The sequence below is a fragment of the Coregonus clupeaformis genome, chromosome 21, assembly GCF_020615455.1.
Source record: "Coregonus clupeaformis isolate EN_2021a chromosome 21, ASM2061545v1, whole genome shotgun sequence".
NCBI classification, from domain to species: domain Eukaryota; kingdom Metazoa; phylum Chordata; class Actinopteri; order Salmoniformes; family Salmonidae; genus Coregonus; species Coregonus clupeaformis.
This window is the reverse complement of record NC_059212.1, coordinates 51,893,497-51,909,904: the sequence shown is the minus strand read 5'-3', so window position 1 is coordinate 51,909,904 and position 16,408 is coordinate 51,893,497. Positions and strand designations below refer to the sequence as shown.

The window sequence follows — 16,408 nt, the reverse complement described above, 5'->3', positions numbered from 1 at the left end:
TGGTACCTCGTGTATATAGCCAAGTTATCGTTACTCATTGTGTATTTATTCCTTGTGTTATTATTTTTCAATTATTTGTCAATTGTTCTCTGCATTGTTGGGAAGGGCCCATAAGTAAGCATTTCACTTTTAGTCTACACCTGTTGTTTACGAAGCATGTGACAAATAACATTTGATTAGATTAGACATCCAAATTGAGGCTGTTCTGAGGGCAAAAGGGGGTGTAACTCAATATTAGGAAGGTGTTCCTAAGGTTTTGTACACTCAGTATAAGCGAGAAATAATTGTTCAAATACTGAAGATACCCTTAATGTATGCAGTTTAGGAAAGTTGCACCTGGCTGTATTTTCAAGAACACCGCATCCAACCGAGACTACACTTCCTCCCCTCCCCTCAAGTTCAAACGGTAACACTTTACTTGACACCCAGTGTCATAACACGTTATCACATGGTCATAACCATGTCATAATATGTCATAACAGCTGACATAACTTGTCATAACCTGTCACCATATATGTACACCTGTTGTGACCTATTGCGTTATTTTATGGATGGTTATGACACCTACATAAGATAGTCAAAACCCACATTTATTCAAATTAGTTTTTCCCTGCCAATAAGTTTTCTTTCGTTTGAAAGTTTTTTCTTAAATCCTTTGTTATTGTTGTAATGAATTCTTTACAGTCATGTTTTTTTCATCATGTTTTAAATAACTTGATGAAAATACGCTTTATGACACTGTCATGAAGCATTATGACCATCCTGTGTCACTTTACTTGGACTAAGAAAATACACTTTATGACACTGTCAAGAAATATTATGACCATCATAATTATATAAGCTAGATAGGCCCTTATATCAGTCATCAGTCAAAAAGAGGGTGTCTTGTCCTGCTCCTGAAATCTGCTCCTACGTTCATTCCAGGCATAAGCAACAGAGCATTGGGGTCGGTACATGTCTGACATGTGTGCAATTACAATGATAATTTAATATGGTCAATAAAAAAACTAAAGAATATAACACAAACGTACTGTTGACACGTATGCTATGGTGTAATGGAATGTTTTGCCTTCTGTGGTAGGTTTTGTGCGTTTTGGCACTCTTATGTAGATGTCATAACCAGCCATAAAATAACTACCGTGGTAGGTTCAGTGGGTTTTTACACTTATGTAGGTGTCATAACCAGCCATAAAATAACGGAATATATATCACAACAGGTCTAAATACGTGTCATGACAGTGTTATGACATATTATGACATGGTTACGACTGTGTCATAATATGTTATGATGCTGGGTGTCAGTCAAGTAAAGTGTTACCGTTCAAACGTCTCCAATAGAACGTAACTGGGGAGGAAGTTTCATACCTCGGCTGGGGGCTGTTTTTGACAATTCTGCCGGGTGCAACCAGGATGCAACTTTGCTAAGCTGCATATAGTAAGTGTATCTTTTGTATTCCAAAGGTTTTCAAAACCGTATTGCAAGCGAGGATAATTAACATTTCTAAATGTTGAAACAGAGTGTCGGAATTGTAGTTAATTGATCCAGCTGTAGTCCATATGTTCAATTGAGAACTCAAGGGCAGGGAACCCATTGGGTTCTCGAGAGCTAGGAGTAGTCATACATATTCATGTGAAAGAGGTGTGTCCTAAATGCATGCACAGTTGCTTGCTATCTCTGTATTTTGCTGCTGGTCTCAATCAATTCAGCAATCCATGGAACTATACATCAACCAAATGGATTTGTTTTTCCAGTACTGGAATAGCTCAATAATAATATGTTATGTGTAATGTAGTAATAATAACATATTCTATTCTGCAGGATCTTAACCCCAGAGACTCATCCATTCCAACATGTCAGCACTGAGTTGTAAGGTCCAGACAGTGTTGGGTCCGATAGAACCCGACCAGCTTGGTTGAACCATGACCCACGAGCACCTGACCATGACCTTTGAGTGCTGCTACTTCCCTCTGGCCAGGGAGACGAGGCCGTGGCCCAGTTGGCCCCCATCCAGATGAAGAACATGTTCTGGCTGGAGCAGAACCCTTACAGCAGGTAATCTAGAACATTAATAGCAAGTAGTCTAGAGCCCGTTCAGCAGACAGTCTAGAACCCATACAGCATGTAGTCTAGAAACATTACAGCCGGTAGTCTAGAACCTTTATAACAGGTTGTCCAGAACCTTTACAGCAGGTAGTCTAGAACCTTTACAGCAGGTAGTCTATAACCTTTATAGCAGGTAGTCTAGAACCTGTACAGCAGATATAACCTTTACAGCAGGTAGTCTAGAACCTTTACCACAGGTAGTCTAGAAACTGTACAGCAGGTAGTCTAGAACCCATACAGCAGGTAGTCTATAACCTTTACTGCAGGTAGTCTAGAACCTGTACTGCAGGTAGTCTAGAACCCTTACAGCAGGTAGTCTACATCAGGTAGTCTAAAACACTTACGGCAGGTAGTCTAGAACCCATACAGCAGGTAGTCTAGAACCGTTACAGTAGGTAGTCTATAACCCATATAGCAGGAAGTGTTCTAGAACCCGTACAGCAGGTAGTCTAGAACCCATACTGCAGGTAGTGTAGAACCCATAGAGCAGGTAGTCCAGAACCCATACAGTAGGCAGTTTTCTAGAACCCGTACAGCAGGTAATCTAGAACTAATACAGCAGGTTGTCTAGAACCCATAGACCAGGTAGTCCAGAACCCATACAGTAGGCAGTTTTCTAGAACCCGTACAGCAGGTAATCTAGAACTAATACAGCAGGTAGTCTAGAACCCATAGAGCAGGTAGTCCAGAACCCATACAGTAGGCAGTTTTCTAGAACCCTTACACAGGTAGTCTAGAACCCATACAGAAGGCAGTCTAGAACCTGTTAAATCTCTGTGGCAATGGACAATAAAGTATTCGTCTTCATCATCTTCCTCTTTAGCCATGAGAACCTGCTTCTGCTGCAGGAGACCAGAGCTGTGCGGGAAGCGTTGCGTGAGTACCAAAAGGCAGGAGGGGGAACCATCAGAGAAAGCACTACCCAGGGTATTGCCCAGCCTCAAACAGCTGTCCAAGGATACAGGTCTACATGTCATAGGAGGGGCGGGGGACTATGTGGATGCCACCCACTCTGAGGACATCAGGAAGATGACAGTGGAGAAGGTCGGGAAGGTTTATTACATTTTTTACATTTTAGTCTTTTAGCAGACGCTCTTATCCAGAGCGACTTACAGGAGCAATTAGGGTTAAGTGCCTTGCTCAAGGGCACATCGACAGATTTTTCACCTAGTCGGCTCGGGGACTAGAACCAGCGACCTTTCGGTTAATGGCACTACGCTCTTAACCACTAAGCTACCTGGTGGTGTCGTGTAGTTTGTGTCTGATGTGTACTGGCCTATTTGTAGGAGCCACTGTCTCAGTAAGAATCTTCCAAGTGGCTTTGGTCAGCTGTCTCCCACCTGAAGGAGTTATGGCCAGTTTGTGTCCATTGTCTTGTTTCTCTAACTTCATAGCACGTGAAGCTAGCTTGCAGAGCAGCTAGCTAAAAGCTAGGCTAGGTTCAAGATACCACTGTACCTAGCGACCTCCATCTAATAATTATCATTTCACGAATTTAAGGACCAGACATTGAGATCGCTTTAGAATATTTATTGCGGGAATGTAATGGATTCAGGAGGGGAATTGGGAATGGGCCGGATGAAGCTGAAGGCTGCAGATGAAGGATCCGGGGGGTGGACTCTAGAGTTTGGCTTGGAGTCTCAGGTAGACATCATCGTCAGGCCTGTGGGAGTTAGGCTGCTTCCAGGAGATCCTTGGAAGAACCTAAGAGATACTAGATAGAAGGGGGGATGCAAAACTTGATAAGGTTAGTAATGCACAGTGTCGTGCAACGCAACATGCACTGCAGAAGACAGAGGAGGAATATTAGTTTGTTCAGATTTAAGTATGGTGGCAGTGGTGATTAAGGAGAGTGAGGACAGGTGTCGAGGCTGATTAGCAATGAGTTGCAACTAATGCTGTTGAGGAGCTGTGTTCACGGTAACTAGTTAAAGTGTTGCAAAAGGCATGGAAACTGATTGGCAGTTAGTAGCAGCAGGTGCTTGTTAAGTTAGTAGGGAGCTGCATTCAAGGCAAATACAGTAGTTAAAATGTTGCATTCAAGTCTGGTCCTCTCTCCATCAAAAAGAAACAACATTACCATTACAATAAACATAAACGGGAGGCAGTCATATAATTGGCTTACCAGCCAATGTGTATTACTTAACATTACTATTAAAATAGTACTCACTTATAGGAATGGGTCATTGTTTACAAGCTGCTAGCTATCCCATAAAGCCAAAACCGAAAACCACATATTTTATCAACGGATTCTAGCTGGACTGAAGACAATGCAAAGTTTTGAAAAATTCAAACTTTGTTCAAGGGGGCGTTACGATTCCACTGCGTTGTGGACAACCCCATTGAAATGAATGACATCTGGCGCAATGTAACTGAGTGCCTATGGTTAATGTGAACGAGGCATGACACAGACAACAGCGTTAGCGAGGTGCTCCAGGGGGCGGACGGGACCGAGGTCGGCTGCAGCTGGCCAGTCATGGACAGTGAGAAGAAGTTGCTGCAGGCCACTGCACACGCTCAGACCAAGCTGGGCTGCCCAGTCATCATCCACCTGGGATGGAACCCTGGAGCCCCGCTGAAATAGTCTACCTCCTGCAGGAGGCTGGAGGTGACATCAGCAAGACCGTCATGTCACACCTGGACAGGTGAGGGTTCTCAGGACCCAGACTGGACTGGATATGGAGTGGTGACAGGACTACGGCTAAGAGTTTTTCCTGGTCAGTCACATAGTCTGGAAAAACTCTGGGCCCTACATGGGTTTATAATATAGTATAAACAATTATACTTATAAAGCAAGCTTCTATATAGCTGTTATGTTCAGCAAGGTAATAATGCTTATTGTGGAGCATTTGAATCTGCTGATGACTCAAAGATACAGTAGCTTCAGTGATGAGTGACTGTAAATTATTTATATTGGTTTTTTTCTAACACAGGACCATATTTGACAATGGAGAGCTGCTGGAGTTTGCTAAAATGGGGAATAACCTGGAGTACGACCTGTATGGAACAGAGATGCTGAACTATGCCTATAACCTGGAGATGGACATGCCCAGTGACAGCCAGAGTCAAAGTGTGAGTACTCTTTATGTTGCTACCAAACTACCTACAGATTTAGGATCTTAATTTGACCCTGATTCCCACAGCATGAACATAATCCTGCAACAACAGGAAATGTGAATTATAATTAATTGACATATTTGTAGGCATTGGAAAATCAAGTCTGAACATTTAAAGTTGAAATTACAAACTTTAGAAGCCTTTTAAAACCTCAAATACACTGCAAGTTTGCATTTGCTGCAACAAAAGGGTGATCAAATGAAGATCCTACATATGTACTAGACAACCACAGCTAAACAAAGTCCATGTGGTTGTCTCTATATAATTCACGATACTTTACAAAATGTAAACAGCAAAATAACACCCATAGATCTGTTTTGATGTGTGTGTATGTGCGTGGGTGCGAGTGTGTACCTCCCTCTCTCCAGCTTGGCGTTCCTGGTCCAGGAGGGTTATGAGGACAACATTGTCATCGCCCATGACATCCACACCAAGAACCGTCTCACCAAGTACGGAGGCCAGGGCTACTTACACATCCTGAAGAACATTGTGGCCAAGATGCTGAGCAGAGGGATCAACCAGACCCAGGTGGACAAGATCGTCATAGACAACTCTAAACGCTGGCTCACATTCAAATGAAGGATCCGAATCAGATTACCCAGAACAGAGGAAGGCTGCTCCTTGGCCTTTAGCTTTGCATCAGCTATTGAACACAGTAAAAAAAAAATGTTTTATACATTTTATATTACTTGCAAATCACCAAACATAATTGATGTCAGAGGTTGACACTTTTTATTCTTGCTACTTCGCTGTGATGTACTGAATTGAAATGTATTATGGAGAAGTAAATAAGGGAAAAAACTTGAATTGTTGAACACTAACAATATTCTGACAGCTGAGTGAGGAAGTTATTCAATTTATTTCACATAAGAGCCATGAGTGAATCAAAGCTTCAATTAATGTTTGTAATTAATCATTAATACCATAAGCAAATTAACAAAACCATCCTGCTAGGCAGAGTGCTCCTCAATAGCTATAGCCTTGGTCGCACAAAAGGCCACATTTCCTTCAAAAATTCTCAGTTTGAAAATACTAAATGTAAATGCGGCGCCAACACAAAAGCCCAATGTAATTCAACAAGGTAAAGCAACAATTTCTGCCCAATCAAACTCAACGACATGGTCTGCACATGGTGCTTTACTTGTAAATATGGTGCTGATTAGTTGTATTGAAAGCAGTAGCAGCTTTGTCAGTAGTAATGACATTTCACAAACAGTCTTTGTGAAAAGTAGTAGCATTACAAAAAAATATATTTCCTATTTGATATTTTTTAATTGCTAATAGATATTAGGGTACCAAAAGAGCACTGAAAGAGCTAACTCTTTCAAGGTTTTCTTAATCAGTATACTGTGCACTCAAAGCTTGTTAGAAGAGTTGTTGTGAGGTCACACGGTGGGGTGGCTATGGGAGGGAGCTGGTTGGCTGGTGGGTCGTCCTGAAGGACATGGTCTCTCCTGGGAACAGGTGGCATCACAGTGACTTCACCACATGAGCAATGACATCACAGCAGACAATACATAACTATTATGTCACTTCAGGACAGTGTGTGATAGGATGAAAAAGTTAGGAAGTGCAGGTACAGTAGGAAAGTCTCTTGTGTTCTGATACATCACCAAATGGAACATAGTGGCAGCCTACCATTCAGATGAAAAATGTGACCAAGGAAAACATTTTTACCATTTTCAAAGCTCTGTTTAAATTAGAATTGACCTGTTGATTATTTATTTTTTGAAGAACAGGAATACTGTGCAGAAATCATTTTCTCTGATGGCATGTTTTTCTTCCAGATAATATAGATTTTCCATATCAAATACCGGCTGTAGGCCTAATCAGTCTTAGTCAAGCACTGAGCACTTAATTAATTTTTCCAGGAAAATCTTGAATTTGACTTTACATTTACATTTTAGTCATTTAGCAGATGCTCTTATCCAGAGCGACTTACAGTTAGTGCATACTTTTTTTTCTTCATTTTTGTTTTTTTCATACCCCCGTGGGAATCGAACCCACAACCCTGGCGTTGCAAGCGCCACGCTCTACCAACTGAGCTACACGGGGCTTTATAAGACATTTATAGACATTATGATCATGATAGCTCTTTTACACTCATGCAGTAGTCTGATAAAACAGTAGTAATGGTTAGAAAAACACTGCAGTAACCCACGGTAAAGTAAGAAGATGCAGACAGAAACACACCAATCATGACTTCCTACAGTACACTTTTAATCACCTCTATGAGTTGCCTATTTTTTCCTATTCCATGGACTCTAACATGAACTGAGATGCATTACAAGACCAATTGAAACATTCATTAATTGACCCAATGGCAAAAGCAATGAACAGCAATGAAGCATTAATACCATTCCTGTTTAACCTGTTGTACATAATATGGGTTTATACACATGCAACTTTCACTCATCTCCTTCCATGTTTCCAAGTTCATCTTTGGACATTGCATAATTTGGGGTTTTACGCACGAAAGGAAATATATATTTAAGCATGTTAATGTTCACTTCTGCGTCAAGATCCCCCAGTCTCTCTGTAACCACTTCTTAACGACAGCGGTGTAACCAATCCAAAGGAGAGAATAATAGCAGATGAAGACGCAGTGAACAGCCTAGTGTAGAATATATGGTGTTCTGTTAATCGGCATAGACAATGAAGCCGGAGAAGGTGCTGTACTTGTTGTTGTTGCCCCCGTGCGCCTTGCCCCCGTCCAGCTTGATGTAGATCTCATCGCCGGGCTCGAGATGCAGGACAACACTGTTGCTGGCATAATCGTAGTTCTGGTCGGCGTCTTGGGCGATAGCGCTCGCGCGCACCTGGAGAACAATATTATTAGTCACCAATCTTTCTGATACCACGTTTTTATTTATGTTTTTATCAATGTGGTATTATTTAGTCATGTTAGTGAATTGGAGTTTCAGTAATGAAAGGGGCGCAGGGCTGGAACTTCAGCACCACTGACAGCGCCGCTTTAATGAAAGTGGAGTACGTGGGTAAAACGCAGTTTACGTGTGCTAAAATTGTAGCCTAAGCTGTTTTCTAATGTTTTGAATCTTAATCAAAAATTACAAATTATAGATGAGAAAGAAGTGCTATGTTTCAGTTTCATTTGATTGCACAAGTCAGTATATGGCTCACCTGGTTGTTTTTACAAAGATCAGCCCACATACTGGTGCCATCCCCGCCTCGCATCAGCACATGGTAAACGAAGAAGTAGATGCCCGGTATCGAGCAGGTGAATTTCCCGGTCGTGGGGTCGTAGTGGTTGCCAAGGTTGGTGACTACGTCGTCAAATTTCAGCACTTCGTAGCCCTCATGCTGTTTTTTCAGCCCGGCATAGAAAGCTATCTTTGGAACGGTGTTGTATGTGGCTGCGCTTATGGCACCTGTGGCTCCGTTATCTCCGGGCGTTCCGGGTAGTCCTGGCGGACCAGGCTCTCCTCTCTCCCCAGGCGGGCCGACAGGTCCGGGTGGTCCTGGCTCTCCAAGAGGACCCCTAGGGCCAATTCTTCCCGTGCGTCCGGGCTCCCCTTTAGGACCTTGGATTAAGGTTGGTAGAGACTGGACCAAGCGGCTGTCTCTGATAGTATTGGCTTTGTCCGTGGCCGTGGACTTGGTCCCGTGGGGATCACACACCATCTGACAGGATCCGAGCATTTCGTAGCGCGCGGATGTCCCGGCTGAGTTGACCAGCACCGGAATCAGGATAACCAACACTAGCACCATGACTACTCCACAAACACCCGTTACGATCATCCGCGTCCTTCCGGCCAACCTCCGAAGTGGACGGTCTTCCAGTCTGCTTCTGGACGAAATCTTGCCGGATGAGAGGGATTCTTGTTGCCGGTGCACTTTAACGATCAGAAAATAAGAAAACAACGAATAAATTTGTGTGCGTAATCTATACAAGGCGGGCTATTGAAATGTTGTCCCGTGTCCTGGTCTTGAAGTGGTATTGATGAATTCAACTTTTACGCGCCACAAAGTCCATTCTTTTTTCTCCTCTCCGCGCTGGTATGGCTCAATAACATCACATTGTATTAAAATAACACTCGCAATAGTTTATAGATTTAGCATCCACTTGCTGCCTACGCTTTGCGCCAATTGGGATAAAGCATACATACAAGTTTACCTGGCACCATGCTACGATGTCCTCGAGATGGTCACAGCGATTACCTGTGCGTGAGTGTTTGGAGAGGGGAGGGGAGGAGGCTAGCTCTGATATCAGATGGATGTTGAGGGAAAGGTACTCCAATTCATCTATTATGTAATCTCCTCCATCAACGGGGAGAGAGAGAGAGAGAGAGAGAGAGAGAGAGAGAGAGAGAGAGAGAGAGAGAGAGAGAGAGAGAGAGAGAGAGAGAGAGAGAGAGAGAGAGAGAGATTTTTGCAATCTCATATTTGAATGTCCACTAACAGAGGCATGTTGTTTGTAGAATGGCCTTTCTGTATGGCCACAGAGGACATAGGCTGTACGCTTAGTATCTGGTCACACCTCAGCTCCCCCTGTGTCCAATTAATCATTCTGGAGGAAATCAATAAAGTCAAAGAGACGGAGGGCATTGGGTTGGGGGTGGGCGTAGGGGATGTGTCCCCATACACATTGAAAGGTGAAATGAAGGGATACCTCTGAATGATAACGCAACCAACTGAGAGACATTTCATTTATTGAGGTTGTTCAGATGTCAGATTCAGTATTGGGATGAGACGTTAAACCGATGTCCTATCTCACCGTGGTAATTAAAGATCCCATGGCATGGATGTGAGGCAACTTTAGAACCAGAAAAGGTGGGTTGGAGTGTTGTTTGACTGATGAAGATCTAATTGGTGCAGTCGGGGAGGGACGATGATAGGATGTTGCCATGGGTTACCATGGGTCTTGTGGCTGCGGAGAGGCAGAGGAAAGACAGATTTGGAGAAGAACGGCATTGCAACAACAATGCAGTTAGGGTGATATTGATTTTGTAACTTTTCAAATAATCAAGGTAGTCGAATATAGGCAACTTTTTTATTTGATTTTCAAATAGAGGTCTCATAAAAAAATATATATATATTTGAACGTATTTTGAACACCTCTCAGAAAACCAAATCATATTTGAATAAATGCAAGTTATTTGAAAACAAAAAAAAAGATTTACTTGATGGCTGCCAAATATTTAATGAAGAATCAAAAACTTCAACAGTTAGTTGAATTAGTCTAAATACTGTATATTATTATAAGCACATGGTTTGGAGGGCTCTTAGATATTAATCTTAACATAGCCTTTATCCTAGAATTAAATACATGAGGGACATGGAATCACCTCAACATCAGAGTAGACCACTTTTGCAGCTTCAAAATGACAAACAAATATATGTTCATAATGAGTGAGACAAGGTAATCCAGTAACACTTGACATCCAGTTCTTATGCATGTGTAGTAACTTGGTGATTATTGCAATAGCAACATTGTTGTTACATAGGACTTTAGAAATTGTTTTATGATTGCATAATAATGGAGTTATTACATAAGTGGAATAAAGAACAGTCACTATTCCTTTTGTGTACAGTAGTTACAAAAACTCACAGCTAATTTCTATGCAATTAAAATGCAATTACCGAAGTATTATGTAACAACATGCTAATAAAATCTTGTTCCAAAAGTAATTACAGTTTGATTACACATGCACAATAACAATTTAATGTTAAGTGTTACTGAGAATGCTAATGGTAACAAAATATGGCTGTTAAGTGTCGAAAGGAAACAAAATATCCCAAAACGGCATTCTTGAATCAACTACAGCTAAGGCAGGTTGAAAATCATGTTAGTTTGTATTCTCAGTCAACTATCCCTTTAAAGATGGCATAGTGTGTGTTTGAAACAAGAACACTTACCCTCAGATACCTCCTCCCTCTGCAGTATTTTCAGGTATCATACAATTAATTTAAGCTTTCAACCTTTTCAGTGGCATGTTGAAAGAGTCATACAGTAGTTGAGTGTTACAACTTATTTATACTTATCTGCACACAATATCATAGGTTAATTGGTTTGACTTGAGTATGTACACCTGGGGCAATGGACATTCAGGAGAATGGCCATTTAGATAATGTTCAGATATACAATTATTGTGTAGATCAAATATAACTGTCAGGGAGATTGGAATAGTATAGGAGATTGTGTGTTCTCTATTCATTATATTTCTATCTTCAACATGCAGTTCCAGATACAGCCCTGCCATTAGTTAAAAGCAGCCAATCAAATAGTTTCAGAAAACTAATCACTTCCTGAGATCTGTATTCAAATATTTAAAAAAAGTAGTTGCTTTCTGAGATCTGTATTCAAATAGTATTGAAAAGTAGTCACTTTCTGAGATCTGTATTCAAATAGTTTTGAAAAGTAGTCACTTTCTGAGATCTATATTCAAATAGTTTTAAAAAGTAGTACTTTTTTGGGATCTGTATTCAAATAGTTTTAAAAAGTAGTACTTTTTTGGGATCTGTATTCAAATAGTAATCTCCAAAGTAACTATTTGTGCCACCGGAAAAATAGTTACTTTCCAAAAAGCATAGTTAATACTATAGTTATCCCAGGTCTGCATTACAGTACATCACAGTGACATTACAGTGATATAGTAGCCTACTATAGTCTAATTTAAACTCATGATCTTTTAGTCACACTGAGTCACAGAAGGCCCATGCCAGCACGGGGGGAAGAGGCCAGCCTGCAACAAGTGTTCACTGACTCAGCCTCTATATGTGGGTGTGTGGGTGTGTGTGCACATGCTCACGTGTGTGTGTTCATGTGCATCTATATGCAATAATGTATGTACAGTATGTCATGTGAACGTGCTATGTGTGTCTAAGGGTATCCAACCCAGAATGTTGTTCAGTTCATAAGAACTCCTTTGCTGTAGACTATTAAAATATTCAGTGTGTAAGATATAAAAACAAGGCTTAACGCTGAGCTTTGACAGGTTGTTTGGAGACTTCAGACTTTGCAATTTGCAGTTCATTTACAATCAGCCTGGGACAGTGGTGGGGGAGGGCTCCTTCAAAGGATGAATGAATAAAACATCAAGCCAATTGACCAAGATCGAGACCTTTTTAGTATTCTAATGAGATATGAGGTGCGCTGTCAGTTCACCTAAACTTCTCTTTGTCAGTTAGTGAGAGAGTTCCATGAAATATGAATGACAGGTGGATAACCTGCCTAGAGTGGCAAAATAGTATTCAATGCTGCCTGAATCAATATAACTCTATATGCCTATAAAAATTATCAAGTGGATAACATTGGAGTCTAAATAATTTCGTCATTACTATTCTACATGTTTGGATAGCAAAATATACAATCGTATACAATATATTCTTCAAGTAAGGGGCCATTAAGAATCTCATGCCAATGACACAAATGTCTGTGTGTCAAAGTCAAGGTATTGAGTAAATGAGTCATTTGATCAATTAATACTCTGTCCTGTTTGTTGGATCTCTGCATGTTTCAAAGGATGCTTTTCACACATTCTGCTCTTTCTGCAGAATCTCTTTGTAAATGTTAACTTTTTTCCTCCATACAACAGTGAATGGCAGAGAGATAACAGTTGAACTCAGCAGGGAGGAAAAGCAAGCGTGACCACACCACCACCCCCTCAAAGCGTGTCCTATACCAAAGTGTGTCCTGTAGCTTACCAGGCTAGCTGATCAATGGTGGTTACGTCACCTCTAGAACCTATCAAGTCTCATCACTGATTTAGACAGGCTCCTGAAATAGAAGCATCTCAAAGACAAAATAACTGGTATCGGTAATATATTTAGAGAATGCATTTTGGGGTCTTAGCTGATTATGCATTCTGGCATTGAAAATGAGGTGCTACACAGACTTTAAAGCAGGAACTTGCACACCCTAACTGCAAAGGCATGTTACAGGTAGACACTAGACAAAAACAAATCCACCAAATTAAAAAGAGAGGATGGATTCTTAGAGAGAGGCACCGATCAATGCTTCGCTTGCTGGTGACATCAGGGAGGCGGGGTGTCACACTCTCTGCCAATGAGATTGAGCGGTGGCGAGGAGCTTAGTAGCAAATGAGATGGAGGATTGTAAACACGCCAGGGGAACACAGAGACACTGATCGATCAGCCCAGTCTGGGATTGATTAATTACTCTGGCTGCGAGAGCTTCTGAGGTGCAGCTGGAGTGACAGAGAAACCCAATCAGAAAAAGATAGATCACCTCCCACCAATCTCCACTAGCTCTCTCACGCTTTATATTTTTTACCCCTTTCATTAGGTAGAACTCTAGGTAGAATTAGAGGAATTATAGAGTGATAGGTAGATTAGGTAGAATAATACATGTTATTCAAAAATATAGAGTCATTGGGCTACCATGTTAACGTATGATGGCAGAGGTTTATGAATGAGTGTGAATGGAGAGGAGGAAAACAAAAAGTGAGGGAAGGAGGGATACTACCAAAAAAGGATGACAAGAGGGGTGTGGCTGGGGGAGTGAACAGAGGTGAGTGGGGAAAGCATGCAGGGTGAGAGGGATAGATGAGGCAAGAGCAAGAGAAAAGACAGAAAGAGGCAAACACAAATTGGACTTAAAAAGAGAAAGCCAAAGAGGGGATGATAGAAGTTGTGGATGAAGGCCTCGGTTTGAAGGCAAGCCCTCGTCCTTCACTGTCAGAGAAGAAGCCTGTTGCTTTCCAGGCTGGTCCCATAGACGTAACGTAGTAACCAAAAATCCGGGACACTCAAATTAGTATGATATGTTACGTTTGGTATGGTTACATAAGACAGAAGGTTACTTAAGGAAAAATAAGGGTGGTTGGTCGTAGTGGATGGGTAGAGGTATAACGCGAACGTCTAGCAACCCAAAGGTTGCGTGTTTGAATCTCATCATGGACAACTTTAGCATTTTAGCTAATTAGCAACTTTGCAACTACTTTTTAGCTACTTTGCAACTTAGCATGTTAGCTAACCCTTCCGTTAACGCCTAACCCTAACCTTTACCCTAATCTTAACCCCTAACCCTATCCCCTAGCCTAGCTAACATTAGCCACCTAGCTAACGTTAGCATTAGCCACCTAGCTAATGTTAGCCTCAACAAATTGGAATTCATAACATATCATACGTAGGGCAAATTTGTAACATATCGTACGAATTGCAATTTGTAACATAACATACGAATTGTAATTCGTAACATCATACAAAATGGATGATGGACATCCACAAATTAATACATACCATACCAAACGTAACATATCATACTAATTTGAGTGTCCCAGATTTTCGTTTACTATGTTACATCTACGAGAGAGAGAGAGAGAGAGAGAGAGAGAGAGAGAGAGAGAGAGAGAGAGAGAGAGAGAGAGAGAGAGAGAGAGAGAGAGAGAGAGAGCGAGGGAGAGAGAGAAAGAGTGAGAGCGCAAGAAAGAGAGAGTGGCAAATAATACATAAACAACAATTATAGGAAAAACACAAATCACAATCAGAAGTTAATTGCTTTCCCCTCTCATTCACTCTTCAAGTCATTTACACTTTAGTTCAGTTCATTAATCGCTCCACCACACCCTCTCTGATTGCAACATGAGTTGTGTCTACATTTGGGTTAGGTCCTAGCTCTGACAGTAGTCACGCTTAGCAAACTACACCATCATCCGTCGCACATGACCTTGAATAAGCATGGACGAGCACAATGGAGTCCCTGATTGAAGATGAGAGTGTTCTGTCCAACAGTTGATCTGAGTTCCCACAATGCAACAGGCAGCACATCTCTTAGCGCAGCTTTAATTGCACTAAAATTACTACATGCAGTGAGAGTAGAGGAAATCATAGATTGGACCAGGGCTCTAGTACTAGGGGCAGAGAAACCGATACAGTGTTATCAAGAGACAATTGCTAGTTAAGCTTGTGTTTTCTTGTGTTCAAGAGCCTGCAATATAGGGATTTCTGTCATCTTGTATGGCGATATAAAATAGTTTGGTAGTGGTTGTGAAAATGTTTTGAAGTTCATCTGTAAGTTAACATAATTACATGGTTATTACATGTTAATATTCAAACGTATACATGTAGATAGTATGGCAACATAGGCTATGGTCAGATATAAAGGTTAGATAATCCACTGGGAATCAATCAATCCTTATCTGAATTTGTCATATTTGAACAATAGTACTAAAAGTGTTTCATATTACAACTAATGATGTACTCCCAGAGCAATAATCAAAGTATTAATCATGACACTCATGTTGTTGACATCCCATTGCTCTACTTGTGAGTTAATACCATGTAGCTAAATGCCATCCAATATCAGGACATCTGCTGGACACGGAGAAAAGGCTTTCTGGCCAGATGGTCCCCCTCAGTCTCTCTCTCTCTCTAATTATTTATTTCAAACTTGTTGGCTTGATTGTTTCAATCACTTATTCACCCACTTGAATATCTGAATTCAGTGGCGACCCGTCATTCAGGGCAGGTGGGGCAGAGCCTGTTTTGAGCTCCACCTTTCTAGCAAAAACAAAAGAGCCTGTTTTGCATGTTATTTTGGCATAAATACGTGTCACATATCAGTTTGCAAACAATATTTAAAAAAAAGAGTTAATAAAGCCGCATACAAACATGGTCTCTTTTTTGCTTTCTTGAGTAAGGCAGCTCCAAAATGCAAGTGTTTCAGCCTAGCTCAGAGCTTTCTGTGGTGGTGGTGCAGCCCCTTGGGTGCTGCCATAGAGTTACATGAGAAGTGCCCATCCAAGAAGGCTCAAGGGCATTGGCCACAGATAAAATGACGTCAAATCACGTTATATCTACAGCAGCTTTGATTGGACTGATCATGTCAACATCATACTTTCAAAATCTTAGCTAGCAAGCTAGCAGCCATTGTCATGAATCAAGTCGACAATCTACTGGCAAATCTTTTTTAATCCTTGTCATATGAAGATAAATAATGAAGAGAAATTATAGATAAAATGCATTGGTGCTCATCGGCCATTGGACATAAACATTACACAACAAGTTGAAAATCACAAATTCATCAATGAGTGGTTTGGAGGGAATCAGTGGCTAACTGCAAGCATTGCAAAGCAATCACTAGCCTGCTATTCAGTGGAGAGGGTGTGTGGTCCCAAGTCTGGGTTTAAGGGTCTCTTTTCCAAGCTTAAAATAATAAACATTCAACATTGGCCATGCTGTCAATCCAGCATGACTTCTGCCGAG

At 41.2% G+C, this 16,408-nt stretch overlaps 1 protein-coding gene and 1 pseudogene across 1 annotated transcript; one reads left to right on the top strand and one right to left on the bottom strand.

The window, feature by feature from the left end:
* The first annotated feature begins 1,851 nt into the window (after positions 1–1,851).
* LOC121534699 lies at positions 1,852–5,859 on the top strand (annotated as a pseudogene).
* A 1,367-nt stretch (positions 5,860–7,226) lies between these two features.
* Positions 7,227–9,515, bottom strand: LOC121534701 (complement C1q-like protein 3). The gene is made up of 2 exons (XM_041841285.1): positions 8,363–9,515; positions 7,227–8,040 (listed from the first exon to the last, which is right to left on the bottom strand). Exons 1-2 carry the CDS (start codon positions 8,978–8,980, stop codon positions 7,861–7,863), a joined length of 798 nt encoding a protein of 265 aa, XP_041697219.1. The 5' UTR covers positions 8,981–9,515; the 3' UTR covers positions 7,227–7,860.
* Positions 9,516–16,408: the final 6,893 nt, after the last annotated feature.